General features: G+C 44.9%; 1 protein-coding gene across 4 annotated transcripts in view; it reads right to left on the bottom strand.

The window, feature by feature from the left end:
• Positions 1-22,700, bottom strand: part of STX2 (syntaxin 2) — a 76,210-nt gene that overhangs the window by 18,011 nt on the left and 35,499 nt on the right. For 2 of the 4 annotated variants that reach the window (XM_070475046.1, XM_070475047.1), the window contains one exon: positions 19,035-20,433. The exons of the other annotated variants lie outside the window; for them this stretch is intronic. Coding sequence is in view for 1 of the 2 variants with exons in the window: in XM_070475047.1 (XP_070331148.1) it covers positions 20,356-20,433 (78 nt within the window). In the remaining variant the exon portion in view is untranslated. Of the gene's footprint in view, positions 1-19,034; positions 20,434-22,700 lie in introns of those variants that run through there. 4 annotated transcript variants of the gene reach the window in all.

Raw genomic sequence — 22,700 nt, 5'->3', positions numbered from 1 at the left:
CCTGGCTTGTGTGAGCTTGCACTGAGCCCATATGTGGAAAGCCTGGAGGACAGCGGCTTATATACAGGACAGTGTAAATATCGATGGGGGAAGGGTACGCCTCTCAGCAGTTTGTTCAGTTGGACCGGGTTTCATTACTCTGAGCTCATAGCAGCTTTCTTGAAACAATGTTATTTAATTGTGAGCAACTTTGGTCGCTATGACATTTACCATTAGGAAGATTTGATCTACATTTCACATTTTACCCAAATGGGTGTTTCCCTGGTAGCTCAGATGGCAAAGAATCCATCTGCAATGCAGGGATCCAGGTTTGATTCCTCGTCAGGAAGATCCCCTGGAAAAGGAAATGGCACCCCACTCCAATATTCTTGCCTGGGAAATTCCATGAACAGAGGAGCCTTGCAGGCTACAGTCCATGGGGTCCCAAAGAGTCAGACACGACTGACTACTAACACTTTCACTTTATCCAACAGAGTAGAAAAGACTTTAGGAGACTAACATGAATGGGTAACTTTCAATTGTATGGTCTTTTAGAGTTTGAAAAGCTGCTTTTAATTTTAAAATAACAATAAGATTAATTCATAGATGGATAGTATAATGGATAAAATTATGTTAAAGCAAATACAGCAAAATGCTAATTTTAGAATCTGGATGGTGGGCAGACCTATGCTGATGGCACAACTTTTTCACATTTTTATGTTTGAAAAAATGTATTAAAAATTGTTGATGGGGAGAACTGCTTTTTTGACATTATTTCATTTTTTCACTCTCTGAACAAGGAGATTTCTGAGTCTATTTATCTTGATCTGTCTTTCTTTTCTAAGTTCTAAGTTTCGGCATTATGGGGTCTTGCCTGCAACTCTTCCCCTTTGCACATTTGCTTCTTCAAGCAAGACTAATGGCTCTGGGGCTTCAGTCACCCCTCCTCCCCTGGCACCTCCCCTCACACCTCCAGCACCCACTCCTTCAGTGAGGGCCACCCTGACTCTGACAGCCATCCACAGCCCTCCCCCACACACCTGGGTGGTAACTCAAGTTCAACCATTCAAACCCAGAGGCACAGTTATCATCAAGAATCTCAAGTTTTATGTATATATATATATATATATACACACACATACATACACAATGGAATACTACTCAGTCATAAAAAAAATGAAATACTGGCATTTTCAGGAACATGGATGGGCATAGAGATGATCATACTCAATGAAGTCAATCAGAAAGAGAAAGACAAATATATCATTTATATGTGGAATCTAAAAAATTATACAAATCAACCTATTTATAAAACAAGAAACAGTCTCATGGACACAGAGAACAGACTTGTGGTTACTGAATGGAAAGGGGGAGGAAGAATAAATTAGGGGTTTGGGATTAGCAGATACACACTACTATATATAAAATAGGGGATCTTCCCAATGCAGAGATTGAACTCGGGTCTCCTGCATTGCAAGAAGATTCTTTACTGTCTGAACCACTAGGGAAGTCTGAGATAGACAACAAAGGAAGCATATGCAATATCTTGTAATAACCTATGATGGGGAAGAACCTGAAAGAGAAGACATACAGAAGTGACTTAGCAGCAGGAGCAGCAGCAGTGGCTAAGTGGTAAAGAATTCACCTGCAATGCAGGAACTGCACGGGATGCAGTTTCGATTCCTGGGTTGGGAAGATCCCCTGGAAGAGGGCCACGGCAACCCAGTTTCCAGTATTCCTGCCTGGAAAATCCCATGGACAGAGGAGTCTGGCGGTCTACAGTCTACAGGATTGCAAAGAGTCGGACACAACTAAAGTGATTTGGCAAGCACACACACATGTATGTATGTAGGTGAAGTGAAGTGAAAGTCGCTCAGTCATGTCTGACTCTTTGAGACCCCATGGACTATACAGTCCATGGAATTCTCCAGGCCAGAATACTGAAGTGGGTAGCCTTTCCCTTCTCCAAGGGGAACTTCCCAACCCAGGGATTGAACAAGAGTCTCCCACATTGCAGGCACATTTTTTACCAGCTGAGCCACTGGGTATGTGTGTATAACTGAATCACTTGGCTGTACACCGGAAACTGACAAGATGTTGTACATCAAGTGTAGTTACATTTTTAAAAAGAGCCTCAAATTCTCCCCCACTCCAACCCCCTCCCGCAGCTCACGTGCTGGAGTTATTGAGGGGCATCCCAGCGCCAGCGTGGTCTGTGCTGCCACTTCCCCTCAGTCCACAAGAATAACATAACCCCATCACACACCAGCACTGTAAGCACCGGGTCCAGTCTCTCAGGACATGATACCACTGAAGAATCCAGGTCACCTGGCTGACCTCGGCTTCCCCGAGGGAGAATTATTAACAAGACAGCGGCCAGGGCAGAGTGAGTCCAGAGGGCACAGGAGGCTTGTTTGTGTGGCTTGACTGTTGGGAGTTCTGCAGGGGCTCAGACCCCCTCAGGGCCTGCAGACAAACTCATCACTACATCACTGGCTCCTGCTTTGGTCACCTAGGTATCCCTTTCCCCGTGGCCCCCCTCCCCATTTCCAATAGGATTACGAGAAGCCACTAAGCATTGTGGGAAACTCCCTCCCGTTGCCTTCTCAGGAGGCCGCGATTATGAAAGCCCTGGCCCAGCGTTTTATTCCACCTATTGACCAAAGAGTCCCCTGCTGTCTTGGGATCCTTCACAGGCCTGAATAGGCTCCAGTGTACAAAAGCGGTCGCGGCGGGGATGTTTTCTACGGTGCCGTCCTACAGGTAACCATTGTCTGCGGATTATTCATGTACTGCGAGCTTTGGAGGCCTGAAGTCGGAAGGGGCCCGCCTTCACAAGCGATGATAAACAGCTCTTAAAGGGTCGCACAGGTCAGCGAGAAATGGGATTTGATTGACACAGATTCTATTGACCCAGGGTTTTTAAGAAGACAGTTGCCAAGGAGAAAAAGAAGCCACATTCCACAGCTGGGCCAAGAGCCTGGACTCAGGGATTGTGACAGAGCGCCCTCTGCTGCTCATTCAAGGCTCTGCAGACCATGAGAGCAAATCGCAGCGAAAACCCAGGAAGACCCAGAAGCTTGTGCTATACCGCAGTTTCTCACTTTATATATAGTAGTGCGTATATGTCGATTTCAGTATTCCAATTTATCCCTCCTTCTTTCCATCCAGTAACCATAAGTTTTGTTTTCTACATCTGTGACTCTGGTAAATTTAGTTCATTTGTGCCATTTTTTAAAAAGTCCACATATAAGCAGCATCATATGATATTAGTCTTTCTCTGCCTAAGTGCATCTTTAAGACCACATGAGCTGTGGCTATTCAACATCCCTGGAAGAGAAGTTCCTCTTGTTATTTCCCAGGACAGCGTGATGGGCCTGCTCCTGGGTCATTGATGGTTTGAACAGGTTTCCCAAGGGTAACTGATGGTCAAAAAAGTTGATCTGCAGGTGTTGTCATGTAGCTTCAATACCTTCAGCTTTTGAGATAAGCAACAAACGTGGAGTGTGACATGTCCTCCTGGAATGGACCCCCCGCCCCCACAGAGGGTCAGCTCCATGTCCTCCATGGGTACAGTGTCAGCACCCTAGAGTTTTCCCCGACTCTGCAGGCACTGGCTAACCCAACATCCTTCTTACCCATGGGGAGACTAAGGCCCAGAGAAGAAAGCAGAGTCAAGGAAAGATACCATCATTGAAGTGACAATGATGGACTGAAACGCGTCTCAGAATTTATGGAAACTAATCATTCAACTGAACTCAATCAAGCTTATTCATCAACCAAGAAGGTAGTGAAAGAAGCAGGTGATGTCATCTGGAAGTGTATTGTTCAAGACTTGTTTCTTTGAGAGATAGCGAGGCAACTCCCTGTTCAAATGAAAATACATCCCCAGGAGGGTTTTCAGCTCCACGGTGGCCAGGACCCCATCCCAGCATCTCCCTCAATGGAGACACCTGATCCTTCATCCCCGATACCCAGCTGGTCCCCTGGTTCTGCCTAGTGCCTCCCTGTAAACACATCTGTATCTGTCCTTTCCTCCCAAGCCCATGCCTTCATCTTTGGCGAGACCCTCCACAGCCGCAGAGAGGCTCCAGTCTCTGCTTTTACAAATCCTACACAGAGACCTCGAAGGGGAGAGCCATCACTGAGGTCAGCGGCATTGTCTGGAAGAGGGCAACGTGGTCCCCCCAGAAGGACCCAGGCTCCTTGTCAGCTTCTGCGTGTTGCTTCTCTGTTCAGCGGCTCCCCCCAACCCGTCATGTGGACACCTCAGCGCCTCCCTCTGGCTTCTCTACGAAGTGCAGGGCTAAGTGTGAAACAGAAGTGGGGAACAGGAAAAGGGCTGTTAGAGGCCCTAAATTATAACACTGCCCCACTTGTGTGGTATCCCTCTCAACCCATCATGGTGTCTTATTTTTTAGTCTTTTAATTCATGATTATTATTTTTTAATTAAGGCTTGACAATACTGGAGCTGCAGGTGATCCCTGATAGATAGATAACATGATAAAGAAATGGAGGCAAAATATAAATAGTCAATGAACCTGAATAAAGGATATAAGGCTTCCCAGGTGGCACTAGTGGTAAAGAACCCACCTGCCAATGCAGATGTAGGAGATGTGAGTTCAATCCCTGGTCGGGAAGATCCCCTGGAGGAGGGAATGGCAACCTGTTCCAGTATTCTTGCCTGGGAAATTCCATGGACAGAAGAGCCTAGTGGGCTACAGTCCATGGGGTCACAGACAGACAGACATGGCTGAGCAACTGAGCACATACATTGCTATACAATGGTGTACTAATTACCACTGTCCAGCAAAGTGAGCCAGTTATACAACATATACACATTCTTTTTTATATTCTTTTCCATTATGATTTATCACAGGATATTGAATATAGTTCTCTGTGCTGTACAGTAGGACCTTGTTGTTGATCAAGGCATCTTTATTTGCTATTTAATGTCATGCTTCCTGGGACATGAAAATACTCTCACGGTGAGAACAGGCCTGCACAGGTTTGGGAGGTCCTATCCTGTGACTCAGCACGCAGCCCACTTTCCACCAGCCTCTAGACCTGGCCATGTACGGTAAACTCAGTCCCCCTTTCCATGGACCCAGTGACCCAGCATACTCTGGATGGTGACCCCTTAAATGTTGGCATCCTCCAATGTTGGGATGCACTTGGTACCCGGACAGGGAGCAGGTGAGGTTTCACCCTCTCACTCACCCATCAGCCACTGCCAGGCCCCCCTGAGGCCCTGCAGTGTGTGTGCACCTAACCCTGACACCCCATGCCCAGCCCAGCCCCCGGGGGGACACAGGGCAGCAGGCTGGGCATCACAGAGTGGAGGTCGGTAGGGAGGGGCCAGGTGTGCAGGGGCTTCCCCGGTAGCTCAGTCGTTAAAGAATCCGCTTGCAGTGCAGGAGACCTGGGTTCGATCCCAGGGTTGGGAAGATCCCCTGGAGAAGGGAGTGGCTACCCACTCCTGCATTCTTGCCTGGAGAATTCCATGGATAGAGAAGCCTGGCAGGCTACAGTCTATGGGGTTGCAAAGAGTCAGACACGACTGAGCGACTAATGCACAGGTGTGCAGGGTGTTGAGGGTGAGGCGTGGCCACCTGAGAACCCATCCAGGGAGGCAGAAGGACCACATGAGGACACAGCAAGCCCGCAGCATTCACTCCATTGTCCCATCAGACCCCACAAGACACCCACTCAAGGACAAAATGATTATGAATTATAAGACGGCTAGTGTTATGAGCTAGGATGTCCCCCTAGATTTCATATGTCAAAGCCCTAAAACCCAGGGCCCCCAAATCAGATATTATTTGCAAATAGGGTCCTTGTGGATGGAATTAGTTAAGATGAGGTCAATCTGAAGTAGGGTGAGCTCCTAACCCAACATGACTGCTGTCCGTATGAAAAGGGGGGAATTCAGACACAGACAGGGTGCAGGAAGGAGATGCATGAAGACATGGGGAACACGGGGGTGGGGAGGGAATGGGCCATCTGCAGGCCGAACAGAGAACAGTCTCCCTCGTGGCCCAGAAGGAGCCAGTCATGCGGCACCTGCACTGTGAGACACTCATTCAGTTAAGCCGCCCAGTCTGCAATGCTTTGTCACGGCTGCCCCAGGACAGACAAAGAGACTGCGGCGTGTTGAACCCCTAGTTCAGGGCCTTCTGGGTGTGGGGCCTCCGGTGACCACACAGGTCTCACCCAGGAGGCTGCTGGCTTTTGAGGTTCTACTAGTAAAGCCCTCCTGATTTTTCCTCCTGAGCGTGCAACTCTCCTTTTCTACTAATGGCACTCGGATTTGAGGGAGGAGGCACCCCCAATATGCTGTGTGCATTTTGGGGGGGGGTTTCCCCAGCTCCGGGCACCAGGATGCCCAGGTGGCATCACCATCCCATCTCTCTAGCCAGCTTAGCAGGCACAGAGATGGGAAAGTGACCCACGACCTAGACAGTGCATGCATTCCTGGGAGTTTCTCTTTTTAAAAAACTTTATCTATTCATTCATTTATTTTTGGCTGTACTGGATCTTTTGTTACTGTACATGGGCTTTCTCTAGTTGCAGTGGGCAGGGCTTACTCTCTACTTGTGGTGTGTGGGCTTCTCATTGGGGTGACTTCTCTTGTTGCAGAGCACGGGCTCTAGAGCACAGGCTTCAGTAGTTGTGGCACACAGGCTTAGCTGCCCCTCAACATGTGGGACCTCCCTTGGCCAGGTGGATAAGAATCCACCTGCCGATGCAGGGGACACAGGTTCGATCCCTGGGCCTGGAAGATCCCTTATGCTGCGGAGCAACTAACTCCTTACACCACAGCTGCTGAGCCCTTGAGCCCTACCTAAAGCCTATGCTCTGCAACAAGAGAAGGCTCGGCAATGAGAAACCCATGCACCACAACTAGAGAGTAGCCCCTGCTTGCCGCAACTAGAGAAAAAAAAGCCCTCATGCAGTCAAAAATAAATAATTTTTAAAAAATAAATTAAGAATTAAAATTATTTTTTAAAAAGTTTGTGCAAGAGGGAGAGGAACTCAAAGTAGAGTGGAAAAGAGAACACTTGTTGGATGCTTACTATCTGCACCCTTCAAAGGGATTCATATTTTCGAAATCAGTCCCCACTCCTCAAGGAAGGGACTATTATTAATATCATTAGCTCTGATTCATGGACAGGTCAGTCTAAGGAAGGTCCACTCTAGGGGATCCTGGGGCTGGCATGGAGTTGGAGAGGAACAGGTTATCAAGTTCTGCTAACACAAAGTTCCATTCAGATTGATTTCTTAGCAGCTCCCTATTCTCCACCATAGGTCTCATCGATCCTGCCACCATCACAGTATCTATTTTATTACTTTGTCAAAACACACTTCAACATTATTTACGGGAAGTCCTTCCTTATATTTCTTTTTGGGCAGAAATGTCCTTTTTAATCTTCCTAGATGAATTTGAGATACACTGGGCAACATTTTCAAAAAATAATTGAAGGAAAATTTACTGTTGAAACATTGAGTCTTTCCACCCGGAATTATGATGTCTATCTTCATTTATTTAAAAGTCCTTTTACATTCCTTGTGAGACCTCAGTTTTCTTTAAACAAGCAAACCTCTCCCCTTGTATATTAAAAAAAAAAAAAAACTCTCTTAATACCTGTGTTATAAAGTCAAAATTGAAGATACTAACCTGTTAGAAATGAGCAATAATGAAAATTGAGATGAAAGAGAACAATCATACCTATAAATTTTGAGCCCCATAAATATCAATCCTTTGGTTAAAAGAATAAGTAAGTGAATCATTTCTGTTTATCTTAGGTAAATATATCATTTCTGATAGGTTTTTTAGTATTCTGAAAAGGATTCCTGACAATTCCACATGACCCCCTCCAAGACCCCAGGCGGGGACCACTCCCCTGGGCTATGTGATGTCACTAAAATGTGGGACAAGCTGTAGCGCTGACAGCAACCCAGCAACCAGGACCCTCAGCAAACTCACTCAGCTCCCAGGCTCTCCCAGAGACAATGATGGGCTTCCCTTCCTTTCTTAAGGGACAGGGGGCCTGCACCCAAGCCTGGGGCTGTCTGCCATCCCCCCACCATGGCCAACACTCAGCATGCCCTGTAAGAAACCAGCAGACAGATGAATGGATAAAGAAGATGTGGTACATATATACAATGGAATATTACTCAGTCATTAAAAAGGAACAAAACTGGGTCATTTGTAGAGATGTGGATGGACCTAGAGACTGTCATACAGAATGAAGTAAGACAGAAAGAGAAAAACAAATATCATATATTAATGTATGTATGGGGCTTTCCAGATGGCTCAGTGGTAAAGAATCCACCTGCTAGGCAGGAGACATGGGTTCAATCCCTGAGTCAGGAAAATCTCCTGCAGAAGCAAATAGCAACCCACTCCAGTATTCTTTCATGAGAAATTCCATGGACAGAGGAGCCTGGTGAGCTACAGTCCATAGGATCGCAAAGAGTCAGACACAACTGAAGCGACTGAGCACATACACACGACCATGTGTAAAATAGACAGCTAGTGGGAAGCTTCTGTATCACACAGGGAGCTTAGCTCAGGGCCCTGTGATGACCGAGAGGGGTGAGCCATGTCCGCAGACAGCCCTGCCCTGGCGTCTGTGGCCATGGCTCTGGCCTTCACCACACCTGGCCACTCTCTCTCCCAGCACCAGGTTTCCATTTCCCCGCAGCCTCTGTCCTGCTCTGAAAGGGTGTTGCCCTGGCAGACTTGCCCATGGTCAGCCTCCCTCTCTGGATCCCCAGATCAAGGGCAGGAGCTCTGTCCATCTTGCCCAGGGCTACAGCCCTGCGTTCAGAGCCAGGGTTGGAAGTACTGCTGGCTGAGCACCACCAGCGAGAGGCCCCCTCGGTCATTTCAGTCCCGGAAGGGATGCACATTGTCTCTGCCGACAGCCTTCCTCTCTCTGGGCTTGCAAACCAGGGGTAATGATTCATCAAATCCACTTCACTTGCCTTCACCGATCAAGGTCATGCATCTCCTCCAAACATCACGTAGTCTGAACAGTAAGATGCTATCTTGAATGGTGCTCCAGGAATTTGGAGTCAGCTGTGTCCAATTTCGAGCTGAATCTGGTTAAGACTGGCTGGAACCAACCACCCTCCAACTGGGCATGTGTGAGTGTCGCTTGGTGACCTTTTGACATTGAGGGCTGAAAACTCTGCCCTCAGATTGTGCTATGTTGTTCAGTTGCTCAGCTGTGTCATTCTTTGTGACCCCATGGACTGTAGCCTGCCAGGGTCTTCTGTTCATGGGATTCTCTAGGCAAGAATACTGTGGTGAGTCGCCATTTCCTCCTCCAAAGGATCTTCCCAACCTAGAGATCAAACCCATGTCTCCTGCTTGGCAAGCTGATGCTTTACCACTAAGGCACCTGGGAAGCCTGATGGAGCTAGGCGCATCTGTTTTTGAATGTAGCTTATCTTTGCCTGCACAGAACCACATTGCTGCCCATCTTTTAGATCACATTTCCCCACATTCCCCACACCTGGTACCACCCAGCTGCTTTATTCTTCATTCCTTAAGTGCTCCAGTCCCTAACCTTCGGGGAGGAGGATCTGAGACTCATTCTCTTGTTCCCTCACTTCACTGCCTTGCAAACAAACCCCTTTGCCGCAAACCTCGGGGCTCATGTGTTGACTGCTGCACATCGGGCAATGGGCTCTTTGCCATCAGGCAGCACATGTTTTGTTCCCGGCACAGTGCTGCGTGCTGGGTAATGGGAATTGGCGACATGACAATGGCCACAGAGAGGAGCAAAAGGGACTGGCACCATGAAGGCCAGGACGGTGGCCCTGCAGGCAGGAGTGAGTGTGTGCGGGCTCCTCGAGGTAGGGTCTGCGCCCATCCACTGGCCTCAACTGGGCCCCGCTGCCCTCGGTGGGGTACAGCTCTCTCCTGGAGTCTTCAGGGCCCATGCGTATCCCCAACCCAGCGTGAAGACAGGAGACGTGGCCTCTGAAAGGTGATTCCCAGAGAGACTGTGAGGGAGTTTCAAGGTGCCTGGGAAAGATCTGGGAGGAGGTAAGGTCACTTCCAGACACCTCCAATCATGGTGAGACAGACCCGGGTGCTGCCCCCAGAAAGACTCAGGACAGGGGAAAATGTTGAGTGTCATGTGTAGCTACAAATACGTGGGAAGATTCAGAGACCAAGAAATTTTAAACCAGTTCCTACTGTAACAAGAAAATATATATATACATACACATACATATAAACATATATATGCATACACATACATACACATGTATACATATACATACAAAAACATATACCATACACATAAATGTGTACCTATACATATACATACACATACAATATGTAAACACTATATGTAAAGAAAAGAGGTTGGGCTTTCACCAGTAATCCCACTCCTGGGCGTATATCCAGAGAGAACTCTTAATTTGAAAAGATACATGCAACCTTATATTCATAGCAGCACTGTTCACAATAGCCACATATATATATATATGTACATATATACATATATATATATGATGGAATATTACTCAGCCATAAAAAGGATGAAATAATGCAGCAACATGGATGGACCTACAAACAATCATACTAAGTATTTCAGACAAGACAAATATCATATGATATCATTTATATTCAGAATCTAAATAAATGGCACACATTTATTTATTTATGAAAAAGAAAGATTCACAGACATAAGAAAAAAATTATGGTTACCAAAAGGGACTTGGCAGGAGGGATAAATTAGGAGTTCAGGATTAGCAGATAAACACTACTATATATAAAATAGATAAACAAGGATCTTACTGTATAGTATAGGGAACTGTGTGTTATAGGAAACTCTAATGGAAAAGAATATGAAAAAGAATATATACATACACATCTATGTATACCTGAATTATTTTGTGGTTTGCCAGAGACTAACACGTTGTAAAGGCAAGGGTACTTTTCTCTCTCACAGGAAATATTGTCCAGTGCCCCCTCATGCAGCCCTGGGGAGCCAACACTTAATTCTGACCCCTCCTGAGTGGGCTTTCGTGGAACTGGGGAGGACAGCGATGAGACTCAGATGCCGTGTTTCAGGGTGCCCTGGGCCAGTTCCCTGAGCTGAGCCCACATTAATGCATTTACTCAGAAAGCCCATCTATTCACAGGCATGATTGTGATATCTACATGTGCCCAAACCAAGAATTCCTCCCAAACTGAGAACAATCATACTTGGAATTTCTTGTTTTTTAGAACTCAACGGGAGAGAAAGTACAAGACACTAAGAGGTTAAGAGAGGCCTGTCGACTAAAAAATAGAGTCACAACCTGAAAGTAGAGAGTTATTTTATTTGGTGGGAATGTTTAGGACTCCAAGTCCAGGAGACAGCATCTCAGTAGCTCTGAGAAAACTGCTTCAAGGAGGCAGGAGGCTATATTCAAGTTTGCAACAAGGGGAGCAGGCAGTCTGAGCATCAAAGATCAGGTATCAAGTTAAGGAATTTAGCATTCTATGTATGGGAAGATGCGAAGCCTCTGGGCTCACTGAATTCACTCCTTTCCTATGCACCTCAGCTATCTGGGGCCAATCATGTTTCCTTGTTCACCTTGCTTCTTGCAAGGTTGCTTGTTCACCAGCTCCTCAGCAATCACTGTGAGGGGTGGAAGCATCTCCTGGATCGCAGTTTGGGGGAGCCCCCGTTCACATTTGGAGGCCAGAAATCGCTGATGGTTGTGACATTTCTTGTTTATTGATGTGGTAGGAGATAATTTCATTTCACAAGCCTGAGGGTTTCCCTTCCCCTTTGATGTCTTGCAAGACAAGATATTGCCCAGGCATTGATGCTCAGGCCGTGAGTCCTTTGAAGAGGTGGAGAAGAGGATGTCCCCTGTGCTCTTTTTTTGTTCGCTTTTTTACTGAAGTATAATTGATTTACAATGTTGTGTTAATTTCTACTCTAAAGCAAACTGATTCAGTAATACATATATATATATACTTTTTCCATGTTCTTTTCCATTAGGATTCATCCCCAGACATTGAATATAGTTCCCTGTACTATACAGTAGGACCTTGTTGATCCATCCTATATATAACAGTCTGCACCTGCTAGCCCCAAACACCCAGTCCTTCCCTCCTCCCAGCCCCTTGGCAACCCCAAGTCTGTTCTCTGGTCCACGAATCTGTTTCTGCTGTGTCAACAGGTTCATTTGCTTTTCTAAAACTGACACAGGCTTGTAATTAACATAATACCATGTCCGTGTCACATCCAACAAACTTAATCATCATCTCACAGGCACTCCATAGTCAAATTTATCTGATTAGCTCAAAAACATTTACCTTTGATTTTACTCAAATGAGGACCACATGTTACACTGATGTTTATTTCTCTGAACTCTTCCTTTCCTATAGATGCATCAACCTTAATTAATCAGAAATATATCAAAAGAGGGACTTCCTGTTGGTCCAGTGTCTAGGACTCCAAGCTCCCAATGCAGGAGGCCTGGGTTTGATCCCTGATCAGGGAACTAGATTCCACATGACACAACTAAGAGTTCGAACGCCACAACTAAGACCTGGTACAGCCAAATAAATAAATGAAGCAAAAAAAGAGAGAGAGAGAGAGAAATGTATCAAAAGAGCAAGCAAGCAGGATTTTAAACAAATGAGGGTCCTAGCAGGATGAGGGGATGGGATTAGAAGGCACTGCCTGCCCCCCATTGCCCCTTTCTTCTTTGCAAATAAATAAACCATCCCTTGGAAGGTCACAAAGACTTTGGTGAATCTTGCTTACAAGCAATGGTCATAGATTATCAATAGATTATCAATCCCCTCTGTAGCTGGGAGATGGATAATTATCATGGCTCTGCCTAGATAATTATCATGGCTCTGCTGACTCCTTGGGGCACCTTCCCCAGGTATCACGGGGGTAAAAAGATGAGTAGGCTGTGCTGCAGGGAGGAAACGGATGTACACTCCACGGCCCCACACCCCAGTCCCCCTGCATGTGTCCCTAGGCCTTGGGGTTTATCCTTAAATCAGTTCATTCTTTCTTCCACAATGCAAATATAAAGTCAAGTGTGGCAAGTCATAGAAAGAAAAAGAAATGCATTAACTGTTCTGCAAATTCAGAGAATTAAGAGCACCCAGTGTAACCTCAGAGAAGGAAATGGCAACCCACTCCAGTATTCTTGCCTGGAGAATCCCAGGGACAGAGGAGCCTGGTGGGCTGCCGTCTATGGGATCACAGAGTCAAACACGACTGAAGCGACTTAGCAGCAGCAGTGTAACCTAGGGCTTCCCAGGTGGCGCTAGCGGTGAAGAACCCACCTGCCAATGCAGGAGACGTCAGAGATGCAGGTTCAATCCCTGGGTTGGGAAGATCCCCTGGAGGAGGGCACGGCAACCCACTCCAGTATCATTGCCTGAAGAACCCAATGGACAGAGGAGCCTGGCAGGCTTTGGTCCATAGGGTCACAAAGAGTTGGACATGACTGAAGTGACTTAGCCTAGGTAACCTACGTGGGTGCCAGGGCCCTCGTGCAAGATGCTCCTCATGAACCAGGCAGAATAAAAAGGAATTTCAATCTTTAGTCGTGCTTCTAGAAAAAGATTTCAGGCATCTCATTCATAAACCATAACAATCTTGTTAAATTACTTGTTAAATCTACTGTTTATTCTGAAAGAATTTCAGATTTGGAGACATTGAGGCTAATCCTGTGAGCATCTTCTTTCCCTCTGAATCCAATTCTCCACACTTAGAAACCTCTCACTGACGCCACACCCCAGCCCACCTCCCCTGGAAAATATCCTGTTACAGCAAAAACAGAACTGAGTGAACAGCCTTTGGCACATACCAGCCAAACAGCCCTGGAAGAGTTACACAGTCTCGGTTATTCCTTAGCTGTTACTACTACTAACACACGCTTGTAGCTGGACTTGTCCATCATAAAGCTAGTTACTCTGACTCCATTTACATTATACACTGCACCTGACATCATTCTCCCTCCAACCCTCTCTTGTAGCATTCTGCATTTCAGACAGAAAGTCACAGGCTGATAACTTCAGGGATACCAGGCCCGGCTGCCGAGTTGCCCGATGCCAGCTGTGGTGGTTTTGAAATCTTGAAAAAGAAAAAAAAAAGCAAAACCTTCATGAGGATATAAAGGGGGGCATAGTTCTTGAGGACCTAGTCTGCTGTGTTCTTCCCTTGCCTGGCAAAAAGAATAAAGCCACTCTCTTCTATTTCCTCCAAACGCTGTCTCCGTATTTCTATTCGGCATCGGTGAGGGAGTCAAGATTTTCGCAGCCTTCCTAGCACCCAGCTTCCAGAAATTTTCAGTCCCTCTTTCTTCGTTTACTCTCCTGTTCAACTACTGCAGCCTCTGGGTCTTTTTCTGTTTTCTATCCTGTTTCTTCACCAGTTTCACCCTAGTTTTCCCTCCCATGGAATGTGCTAGAATCAGCTCAGCACACAAGCCCCTCCCCTCTCTTCCTTCTCTTCCTTTCTCTCCACCCATTGCCCTGACTCTGTTCTGCATCATGAAAAAATGACAAACCAATAGGAAGACACATCCTCTTAGAGAGGTGGAGGAAGCAGGCAGAGTAAAATCCTCCCCTGTGGGTGGGATGACTGCTGCAAGTACTCATTTTTGGCGGATTGTGTCTGTTCATGAAAAGTGCCCAGTCTGAACAGCACCGGAGATGCCCATGGCTGGAGGGATCATCCCAATTCCACAGGTCACAGTCCTAGGAACTGGACAGGGAAATTCCGCAGTGAGGTTAGATCTGCAGGAGACCTCTCCCCAAAAAGAGGATGTCTGCATGGCTGATCTTACCTCTGCTGAGATGTTGCCCAAAATACTCTGCTCACGACTCTGCTTTGCAATCTGACTGCCGGAATAACAGCTTCTGATGGGTATCAAGTGGGTGTGCATGAAGCGTGTCACCGTGTTTTGAACAAAGCAGCTGTGGCCACAGGAAGCTGTTCACCATGGAACACTGGCCTCCCCACTGAGGAGAGAAACCTCTTAGCAGTTGCCCTTCAACCAAAGCCTCAGACCCACTCCTAGCTTCCTGCGTCCTGTGCCAAGCACTTCTATTTATCCAGGGATCTCCAGTTTATATCAGACACAGCTTTCTGATAAAACATCCCTACTCACAGACATTTCTCCAAGGAAGACATACAGATGGCCAATAGGCACATGAAAAGATGTTCAAAGTCACTAATTATTAGAGAAATGCAAATCAAAACCACAGTGAAGTATCACCTCACACCAGTCAAAATGGCCATCCTTAAAAGTCTACACATGAAAAATGCTGGATGGGGTGTGGAAAAAAGGAAACCCTCCTACACTGCTGGTGCAGCCACTATGGAGAACAGTATGCAGCTTCCTCAAAAAACTAAAAATGGAATTACCATATGATTCTGCAATCCCACTCCTGGGCATATATCCAGAGAAAACTTTAATTCAAAAAGATACATGCACCCCTCTGTTCATAGCAATAGCCAACACGCAGAAACAACCTAAGTACTCATCGACAGAAGAGTGGATAAAGATGTGGTACATGTATACAATGGAAGATTTCTCAGCCCTTAAAAAGAATGAAATACTGTTATTTGCAGCAACATGGATGCAACTAGAGATTATCTTACAAAGTCAGTCAAATACCATATGACATCACTTATATGTGGAATCTAAAATATGACATGAACAAACAATCCACAAAACAGAAACAGACTCACAGACACAGAGAACAGATTTGTGGTGGCCAAGGTGGAGGGTTTGGGGAAGGATGGACTGCAAGTGTGGGGTTAGCAGATGCAAACTAGTATACATGAGATGGATAAACAACAAGATCCTGCTGGACAGCCTAGGGAACTAGAGTCAACATCCTGTGATAAACCATAATGTTAAAGAATATTTTTTTAAATGTATATATGTGCATAGACTAAGTCACTTTGCTTTACAGCAGAAACTACTGGAACATCATAAATCAACTATGCTTCAATTAAAATATATATTGCCTGCTACTCTAGTAAACAGCGAATGCTGCCCACAATCAGGTCATCAGCCACTCAGCCTGAGGGGAATCGGATGGAGAAAAGTAGGATACTGGCCCTAGATAGTTAAGATGCATATCAAAGGAATCATTTCAATGAACCCTGACTCTTTCATCTTCCCATCCCTAGAAAATCACTAAAATCATTGAGATGTCTGGTTTCGTAATTAGCATTAACCTTTCGGTGTTGGACTACGTTTGTTTTTTTAGTGAAAACTCAATATACATCCTGGCTGCTCCCCGACCTCTTTGGAGCGGTCCCTCAGAGCGATCTAAAAGGCTGTACCCAGCTTACATCCTCGGTGAAGCCACCAAATAAAACATCATTCTCAACTTTCAGGTTGTATGCTTTTTTTTCTTTTTTTTTGCAGTCAACGTAAGTCCCAGGCTTGCAGGCTGAACCTACTAACACATGGCCCTGCCCTCGACCATGCCACCTCTTCTGGAACTTACCCCTTTCTCACAACCGGACCTGTAACCATCTTCCTGGTTTAGGAATCTGCTCATTCAGGGGATGCGAGTCAGAAGATGACAACTGGATGTTGCCACAAAAGAAAACAAAATGGCTCACTGTCCACACGGTACTCTCTCTGGAAACACGGGCACATCTTCACCCCGGCTGTGGCTAGGACATGGGACGCCTCTACAGAGCTCCTGCTGCACTGAAACCCCAAAATGTGCTGTCTCATCCACACCGAACACTGGATCCTGTCTTAAACAAAGGTGGGAACCAGGGTTGGATGAGGTCAAGACTGTGTCCTGTGTACTGTGCGTATCATGTCAGTTTCACACTTTAAAATCAAGCAAAGCCCCAGGCTTTGCTCAGCTGCCCTCCAGAGGCTGGTTCTGGACTTGTTTCCCTCTGGAGTCGATTCTTCTCACTGATGCTCTCCTTTGTGTAGGGGAGGGGGAAGAGGGGGAGGTGGGTGGCGGGGTGTGCTATTGTGTTCACTGAAACAGTAACCTAGGAAGGGGGGGCGAGGGCACATGGCTGGGGAGCCCTCAGCTGTCACAGGGGGTCCTTGCCAAGCACACGAGTCATAGCCATGAGAAGATATGGACTGACTCCTGGCCTTCCCCACTACCCTTACCCAGGCCCCCCTGACCTCCTTGGAGCCCCTGAACCAGGCCCCAACCCACAACCAGGACCACCAAATCCCTGAGCAACCCTGACCCCTGAGCCCCCCAGGGTCTCTCCTGTGACCCAGGCTCTTCCAACCCAAGCCCCCTGAGCTGGGGGCCCCACCATTTAAACTCATGAAAGGATGTGAGCTTAGATTTATTGAAGAAATTAACAAAAACCATTGGAAGAGGTCCTGGAAAAGATGTAACTGCTCACTGACCCACGAGGTGGCCCCTGGGCATCGGAGGCCCGGCAACCGAGCCCTGTTCTTCAATGTCTGCTCTGCCCACCCCCCAGCACCCCAGTGTGCACTGTGGGAACCGTTTCAAGGACGCCCCTCGACAGAGCAGGTGTGGAGACCTTGGAGTGGCGTGGGTGTCTGAACCTCAGGAAGACCTCTCTCTCAACTCGAAGGTGCAGCGGGCAGGTGGGTGGTGATTGTGCCCCGCAGCACCCCAGACAAACCTCCGAGGGAAGTTGGGGGGCTGCCTCCTCCTCGGCCTCCCTAGCTCTTGGGAACCTTTCCAGCTGGGAAACTCCCCAGGGTGTGAACCTAAAAAACTCAGGTGATAAACTTCATAGTCTTTAAAAAATATAAACCAAGGCACTAAATTACTGAGTGTGCATGTCAAGACTGCAGCTTGAAAGGAAAGTCACTGGGGAAGAACAGAGGAAAAGGAGGCTAGAGGTAACACACGAGTGGGGGTGGGGGGTGTCCAGCCTTCATGAACTGATGTTCTCCAGAACTAGCTTATTTTTCTTTCTTTTACATGCCAGATTTTGAACACCACTTTTCAACATGATTAGAATTCAGCAAGGATTACGGATTAGGGAAATTCCAGTTAATAAGAAAGTGGAGGGGGGTGCCCTGTTAATAACTGTCAATGCGAACATGTCAAATTGGCGGAAGCATGCAAAGCCAAATTCCCTAAATTAGCATTTGTTGTCAACAGCAAGAACTCAGGTGGGTTTCTTAATACCTGACAGCCAAACCACAGAAGTTGGTAACAACAAATAATCAAAAACTTACCAAAAACACCTAAAATTATTAACTTACATTGTATCATTACACATAATAACAGCCCCAGGTAATATTCTTGTAACAATTTATTTATGGATATGCAATAAAATATCTCCCCCCAAATCTTTCTAGAAATGAACAAGGCAGAAAGCAAAATATTTCTTTTTTGGGTTCCTTTGAGTTTTTTGTTTTAATGTAAACATGAAATTTCAAGAAATGATTTAAAAAGTAACAAGTGAACCTGTATATGTATTTTTTAAAATCCAATGTCAAATAAGTACATGAGGCTTAGATATACAAAAGGGGTTACCTGGTTAAGTGACTTACACATCTTAAGGAGAAATCAAAAAGCAGTTCTTTAACTTCAACTATAAAACACAGATTCAGTAAGTGTTTCAAATCCAGGAAGAATGTCTTGAAAAGATACAGTAAGAATTGCTATGAGGAGTGGGGGCTAGAAAGACTTCACTTGAAGCGACAATGGGACACGTGGGGAGCATGAAGTGTCTCCACATGTGCACATAATCATATGGTTGACAGATGTAAAAATGTTACACTGACACAAGCATGATCTCTGGATGATTCAATCCCTCAGGACAAGTCATACCATCAACATAAGCACCAACCAGGGAGTCCGTCCCATATATGTTTAAGAAACATATATGTTGGAGCCAGAAGATTCCTATAGGAATCCTGACTACACAGTGATGACCAGCAAGAAAATAAAATGCACACATACGGACTTGACTCTGAGCTAAGCAGTCAGATGTATAAAGTATGAACGCACGGAATTCATAAATGTATTCAAGAGGGAGCGCGGCTTCTAAATGGTTCTGTAATTCACACTTACAGCTTGCAATCAGGCATGTCTATGTATTAGTTTTCAAGCCAGACAATGTCAAGTTACAGTCATGAGCTTACACAATCACATACAGAAGTAACAAGAGATAACTATATTTTGAATATCCTTCACATATTCATTTAAAGTTTTGACTACTTGCTATCATATAGATGCCCATTAGCTAATAAGATTTTGTACATTTTACAGTCTAAATATAAAGCATATTATAATTTAAAAAAATTAAGAAGTAATACAAATGTTAATTACAGATTCCTGTAAACTTTGAGAATTAACTTTTAAAGTTCAGCAGAATAGTAGGCACGTAACAAGAACATTCAGGTGATCTGCACAACAGTTTAAAAGAGTGACTTAATGTCTGGGAATAATCCCCTTTAGTTTAAAATTTGATTTTATCACCATCTTAAATTCAGACTTTATTAGTGTGAACAGGGAAACACAAACCTTATTTTGTAATGAATGAAAGCAGAGACCATTGTCTTTACAGTGCAGTAACTAATTTATTATCTCGGGTAATCGAACAGGTAGAAAGGAAGCTGAGTACGATATCAAGCTTTTCCTGGAGGGTACTGGGCAGATTTGAACCTTATGAATCAATTTCAACAGAAGGAACTAGAAAGACTTTTTGGGGTACTTTGCAACCAATGTTTTCTATGCCGATGGCAAACTTTGTAAACAACTGTGCAAAGATGGCTCTAATATCACGAAGTTTTTTTCCTATTTCTTTTAAAAGGCAATAGTTAAGATATAAAATTAGAGTAAATGAAGATGTTAATATATTAAACAATTAATTTATAAACATTTAAACTTATAGATATCTTACAAAACAGCTCTGTGATAATAAAAATAATTTTTGCAAACATAAACAAACATGAGTGAAACATAGTACAAAAACGTCTCATAATGAGCATGTTAGCTGGGAGAGGGAGAAAGTCTTAGACCTGAAATCTAACAGCTTCATAACATAAGATATTCCTAATTGTACTTCACATACATATTTTTAACACTGAAATATAAAAAAATTGAAAATTTCAATAATTCCTTATTTTAAGGCCATTGAAACAAGTCTCACATTGTTAAATGTTTGTGCTGTGTTATTTAGTCCAAGGATGTCTGGGTTAATGCATCACATCCATTCTGTTTTTTCCACCGAACAATACATTCTGTTGTGTTCTCTCCTTGAATTCACTAATAAAATAACAGCACTCAATGCCACATGTCACAATGTCTAGGACTCATTCATGAAATGGGAGGATGCTGATTTGCTGCAGATGTGGTCTGACTCCAAGGACAAATGGCTCTTGGGATACAGTTGCTATGACAATGTTGCTGCTAGGATAATTCCAAGGATCACAAGCAAAATAACTACACAGATAATAATGAACATCATTTTCTGCAAGATAAAGAAAAACATTTATTAATTTGCAAGATAGCAAAGGAAAGAAATCACTAATGTCATTTCTAACAAAATTCTCTTGGAATTTGAGATGGTTTAAAATCCATCATCAAGAAAGAGCCCCTACAGGTCATAGGAAAGGGAGGAGTGGGGAAGGGACGTTCCAGAGGCAAAGCATGAAGTTATAGACACATATACATTAAATTAAATGAATTTAGTAATTTAAAATACATACTATTAAAAGAATAACCAGTGACTCCTGCAGGTAAAACACAATGTCTACTTGGCACTATGTGGGTTCTTGACAAACACTCTATCGATCACAGTAAAATCCCAACTATTGTTTCTTGGATGCATTATACATCTTCTTATAACTTTAAATGGATTTATTTCTCATTTGCTGAAAAAAAATCTTATTTATGCTTTTTTTTTTACATTGAGGTAAGATGCATGTAAAAAATCAATACACCATTAACTCAGTCTTCTATTGCATCCTCAGCCCAGAGGAAGGCAATACAACATTTAACTTTTTGCTTCCAATTAACAAGCAGCCTTGCACAGCTGAAAAGCTAAACAATCTCTGGCTTTAGAAATCTAGTCTCTCTAGGAATACCATCTATGGGAGAAGGTGAGGAATTCACAAAGATGAAAGGCATATCACACTGTCTGACCTCGAGTTCTCTTGGTAAACAGCAGAGATGCATCATTTTAAATTACGGTTACCAAACACACGGCACACTTTCACCTGAGAAATCACAGCTGCTGAAACTGGTCAGTGCTGAGAACGCCAACAATCACTGCATGAGTTATGAAGACAAGCATGGCCAGGCCCCTCAGGAAACTCTCCTGTCAATTACTCAGAACCTAGGGACCACAGCCTGCAGGACATCACACCCTCACATTTCATTTCACTTATTAATATATGCACATTTCCTGGAAAGCCGAGGCCTTGGTCCTAACCATCCTGACATCTCTTCGTGTGTCTCACTGCGAGCCTCTCTCAGCATCTTTTTAGACACACCTTTTTCCTCTGGTCCATCACTCCTTCCTTCCCAGCAGCACCACCCTTCAGCTCCAGAATCTGCTCCATATGCCCCTGTTAACCTCAGCCACCAGGCAGCTCTGCATCTCGCTGCCATCCAGGCATCTGCCAGGTCTCTGGGTACCATGCATGGGTGTGTGCTTGCACATCTGGCTTTTGGAAATGCCTCCTGAATCCCACACCATGGCTGGGTTCCTGCACCCTCAATACCACAGATGGAACGACCATTCTCGTCCAACATCCTGCTCACAACTCCAGTCAAATGCCTGGACTTCTCCTTGGTGGCCCATGCACACCCCGAGTCAAGCTGCCACCTACTACACCTAGATCACAGCCAAGTGCCCTCTCAGCCATGTCCTCAGATAGAAAACCGGGCATCGGGCCCTTGCTGCACAGTTACAGGGACCAGGATTCCCGCCACACAGTGCCCGCAGGCCCAGAGAAGGCTGTGCTGAACCACTTGCTGAAAGAATAAATTAGTTTTTCAAAAGTATAACTAAAGACAACAACCACTGCATTTGTATTAAAAAAAAAAATTGGTATGCACTCTGATGTGTTTTGTGTTCACATGTGCTTAAAGGCATGAATATACAGCAGCCCCCCAGGACTAGGTGTATAGAGCAAGCCTGGGGCTCCCCCACAACCATGCTGGGAGAAGCCTGCCCTCATTCAACAGCATCGTCACAGCATTTGATCTCAAATTATGTTTATCTTTAGCAGAAACACATCCAACTAACCATATAACGGCCACTAGGAAAAGCTAAGAAAATGCAGAGTTTATACACAGTTCATAAAGAATTCTAAAAAAGACATTATTATTAGTGAAGGAAAATCACATGTATCATTAGTTCAGCAGAGGCAACAGGAAAGCACAGAGACACATAAACGTACTGCCTGATGAAGAGAGTGCTCAGAGCTCCTTCTGCCTCCTGAAAAAAATGGCTCGCTAGCAAACTCAACATCCTGGAGCTTCCGAGTGAGTGCAAGCCCATGCCTCCGTGAATGTCAGGATCCTCACCTGCTAACTGTGTGCTCAGCACACAGATGCTCACACTAAGAAACACCTCTTCCTTAATAAAGCGCCAAGTGTCTATCAAGCCAGCAGCTGCTTTCACAATATAATAACTAATTCATCAAGGACTACTTGTCCCAATCTAGATACAATTTGAATTCCAATGATTATGCCAAACAAACATTTTAAAATAAACAACTAGTATGTCCA

This window comes from Odocoileus virginianus, chromosome 12, assembly GCF_023699985.2.
Source record: "Odocoileus virginianus isolate 20LAN1187 ecotype Illinois chromosome 12, Ovbor_1.2, whole genome shotgun sequence".
In the NCBI taxonomy this organism is placed as follows: Eukaryota; Metazoa; Chordata; class Mammalia; order Artiodactyla; family Cervidae; genus Odocoileus; species Odocoileus virginianus.
The sequence above is the reverse complement of the archived record's forward strand: the minus strand, read 5'-3'. Positions and strand labels throughout refer to the sequence as shown.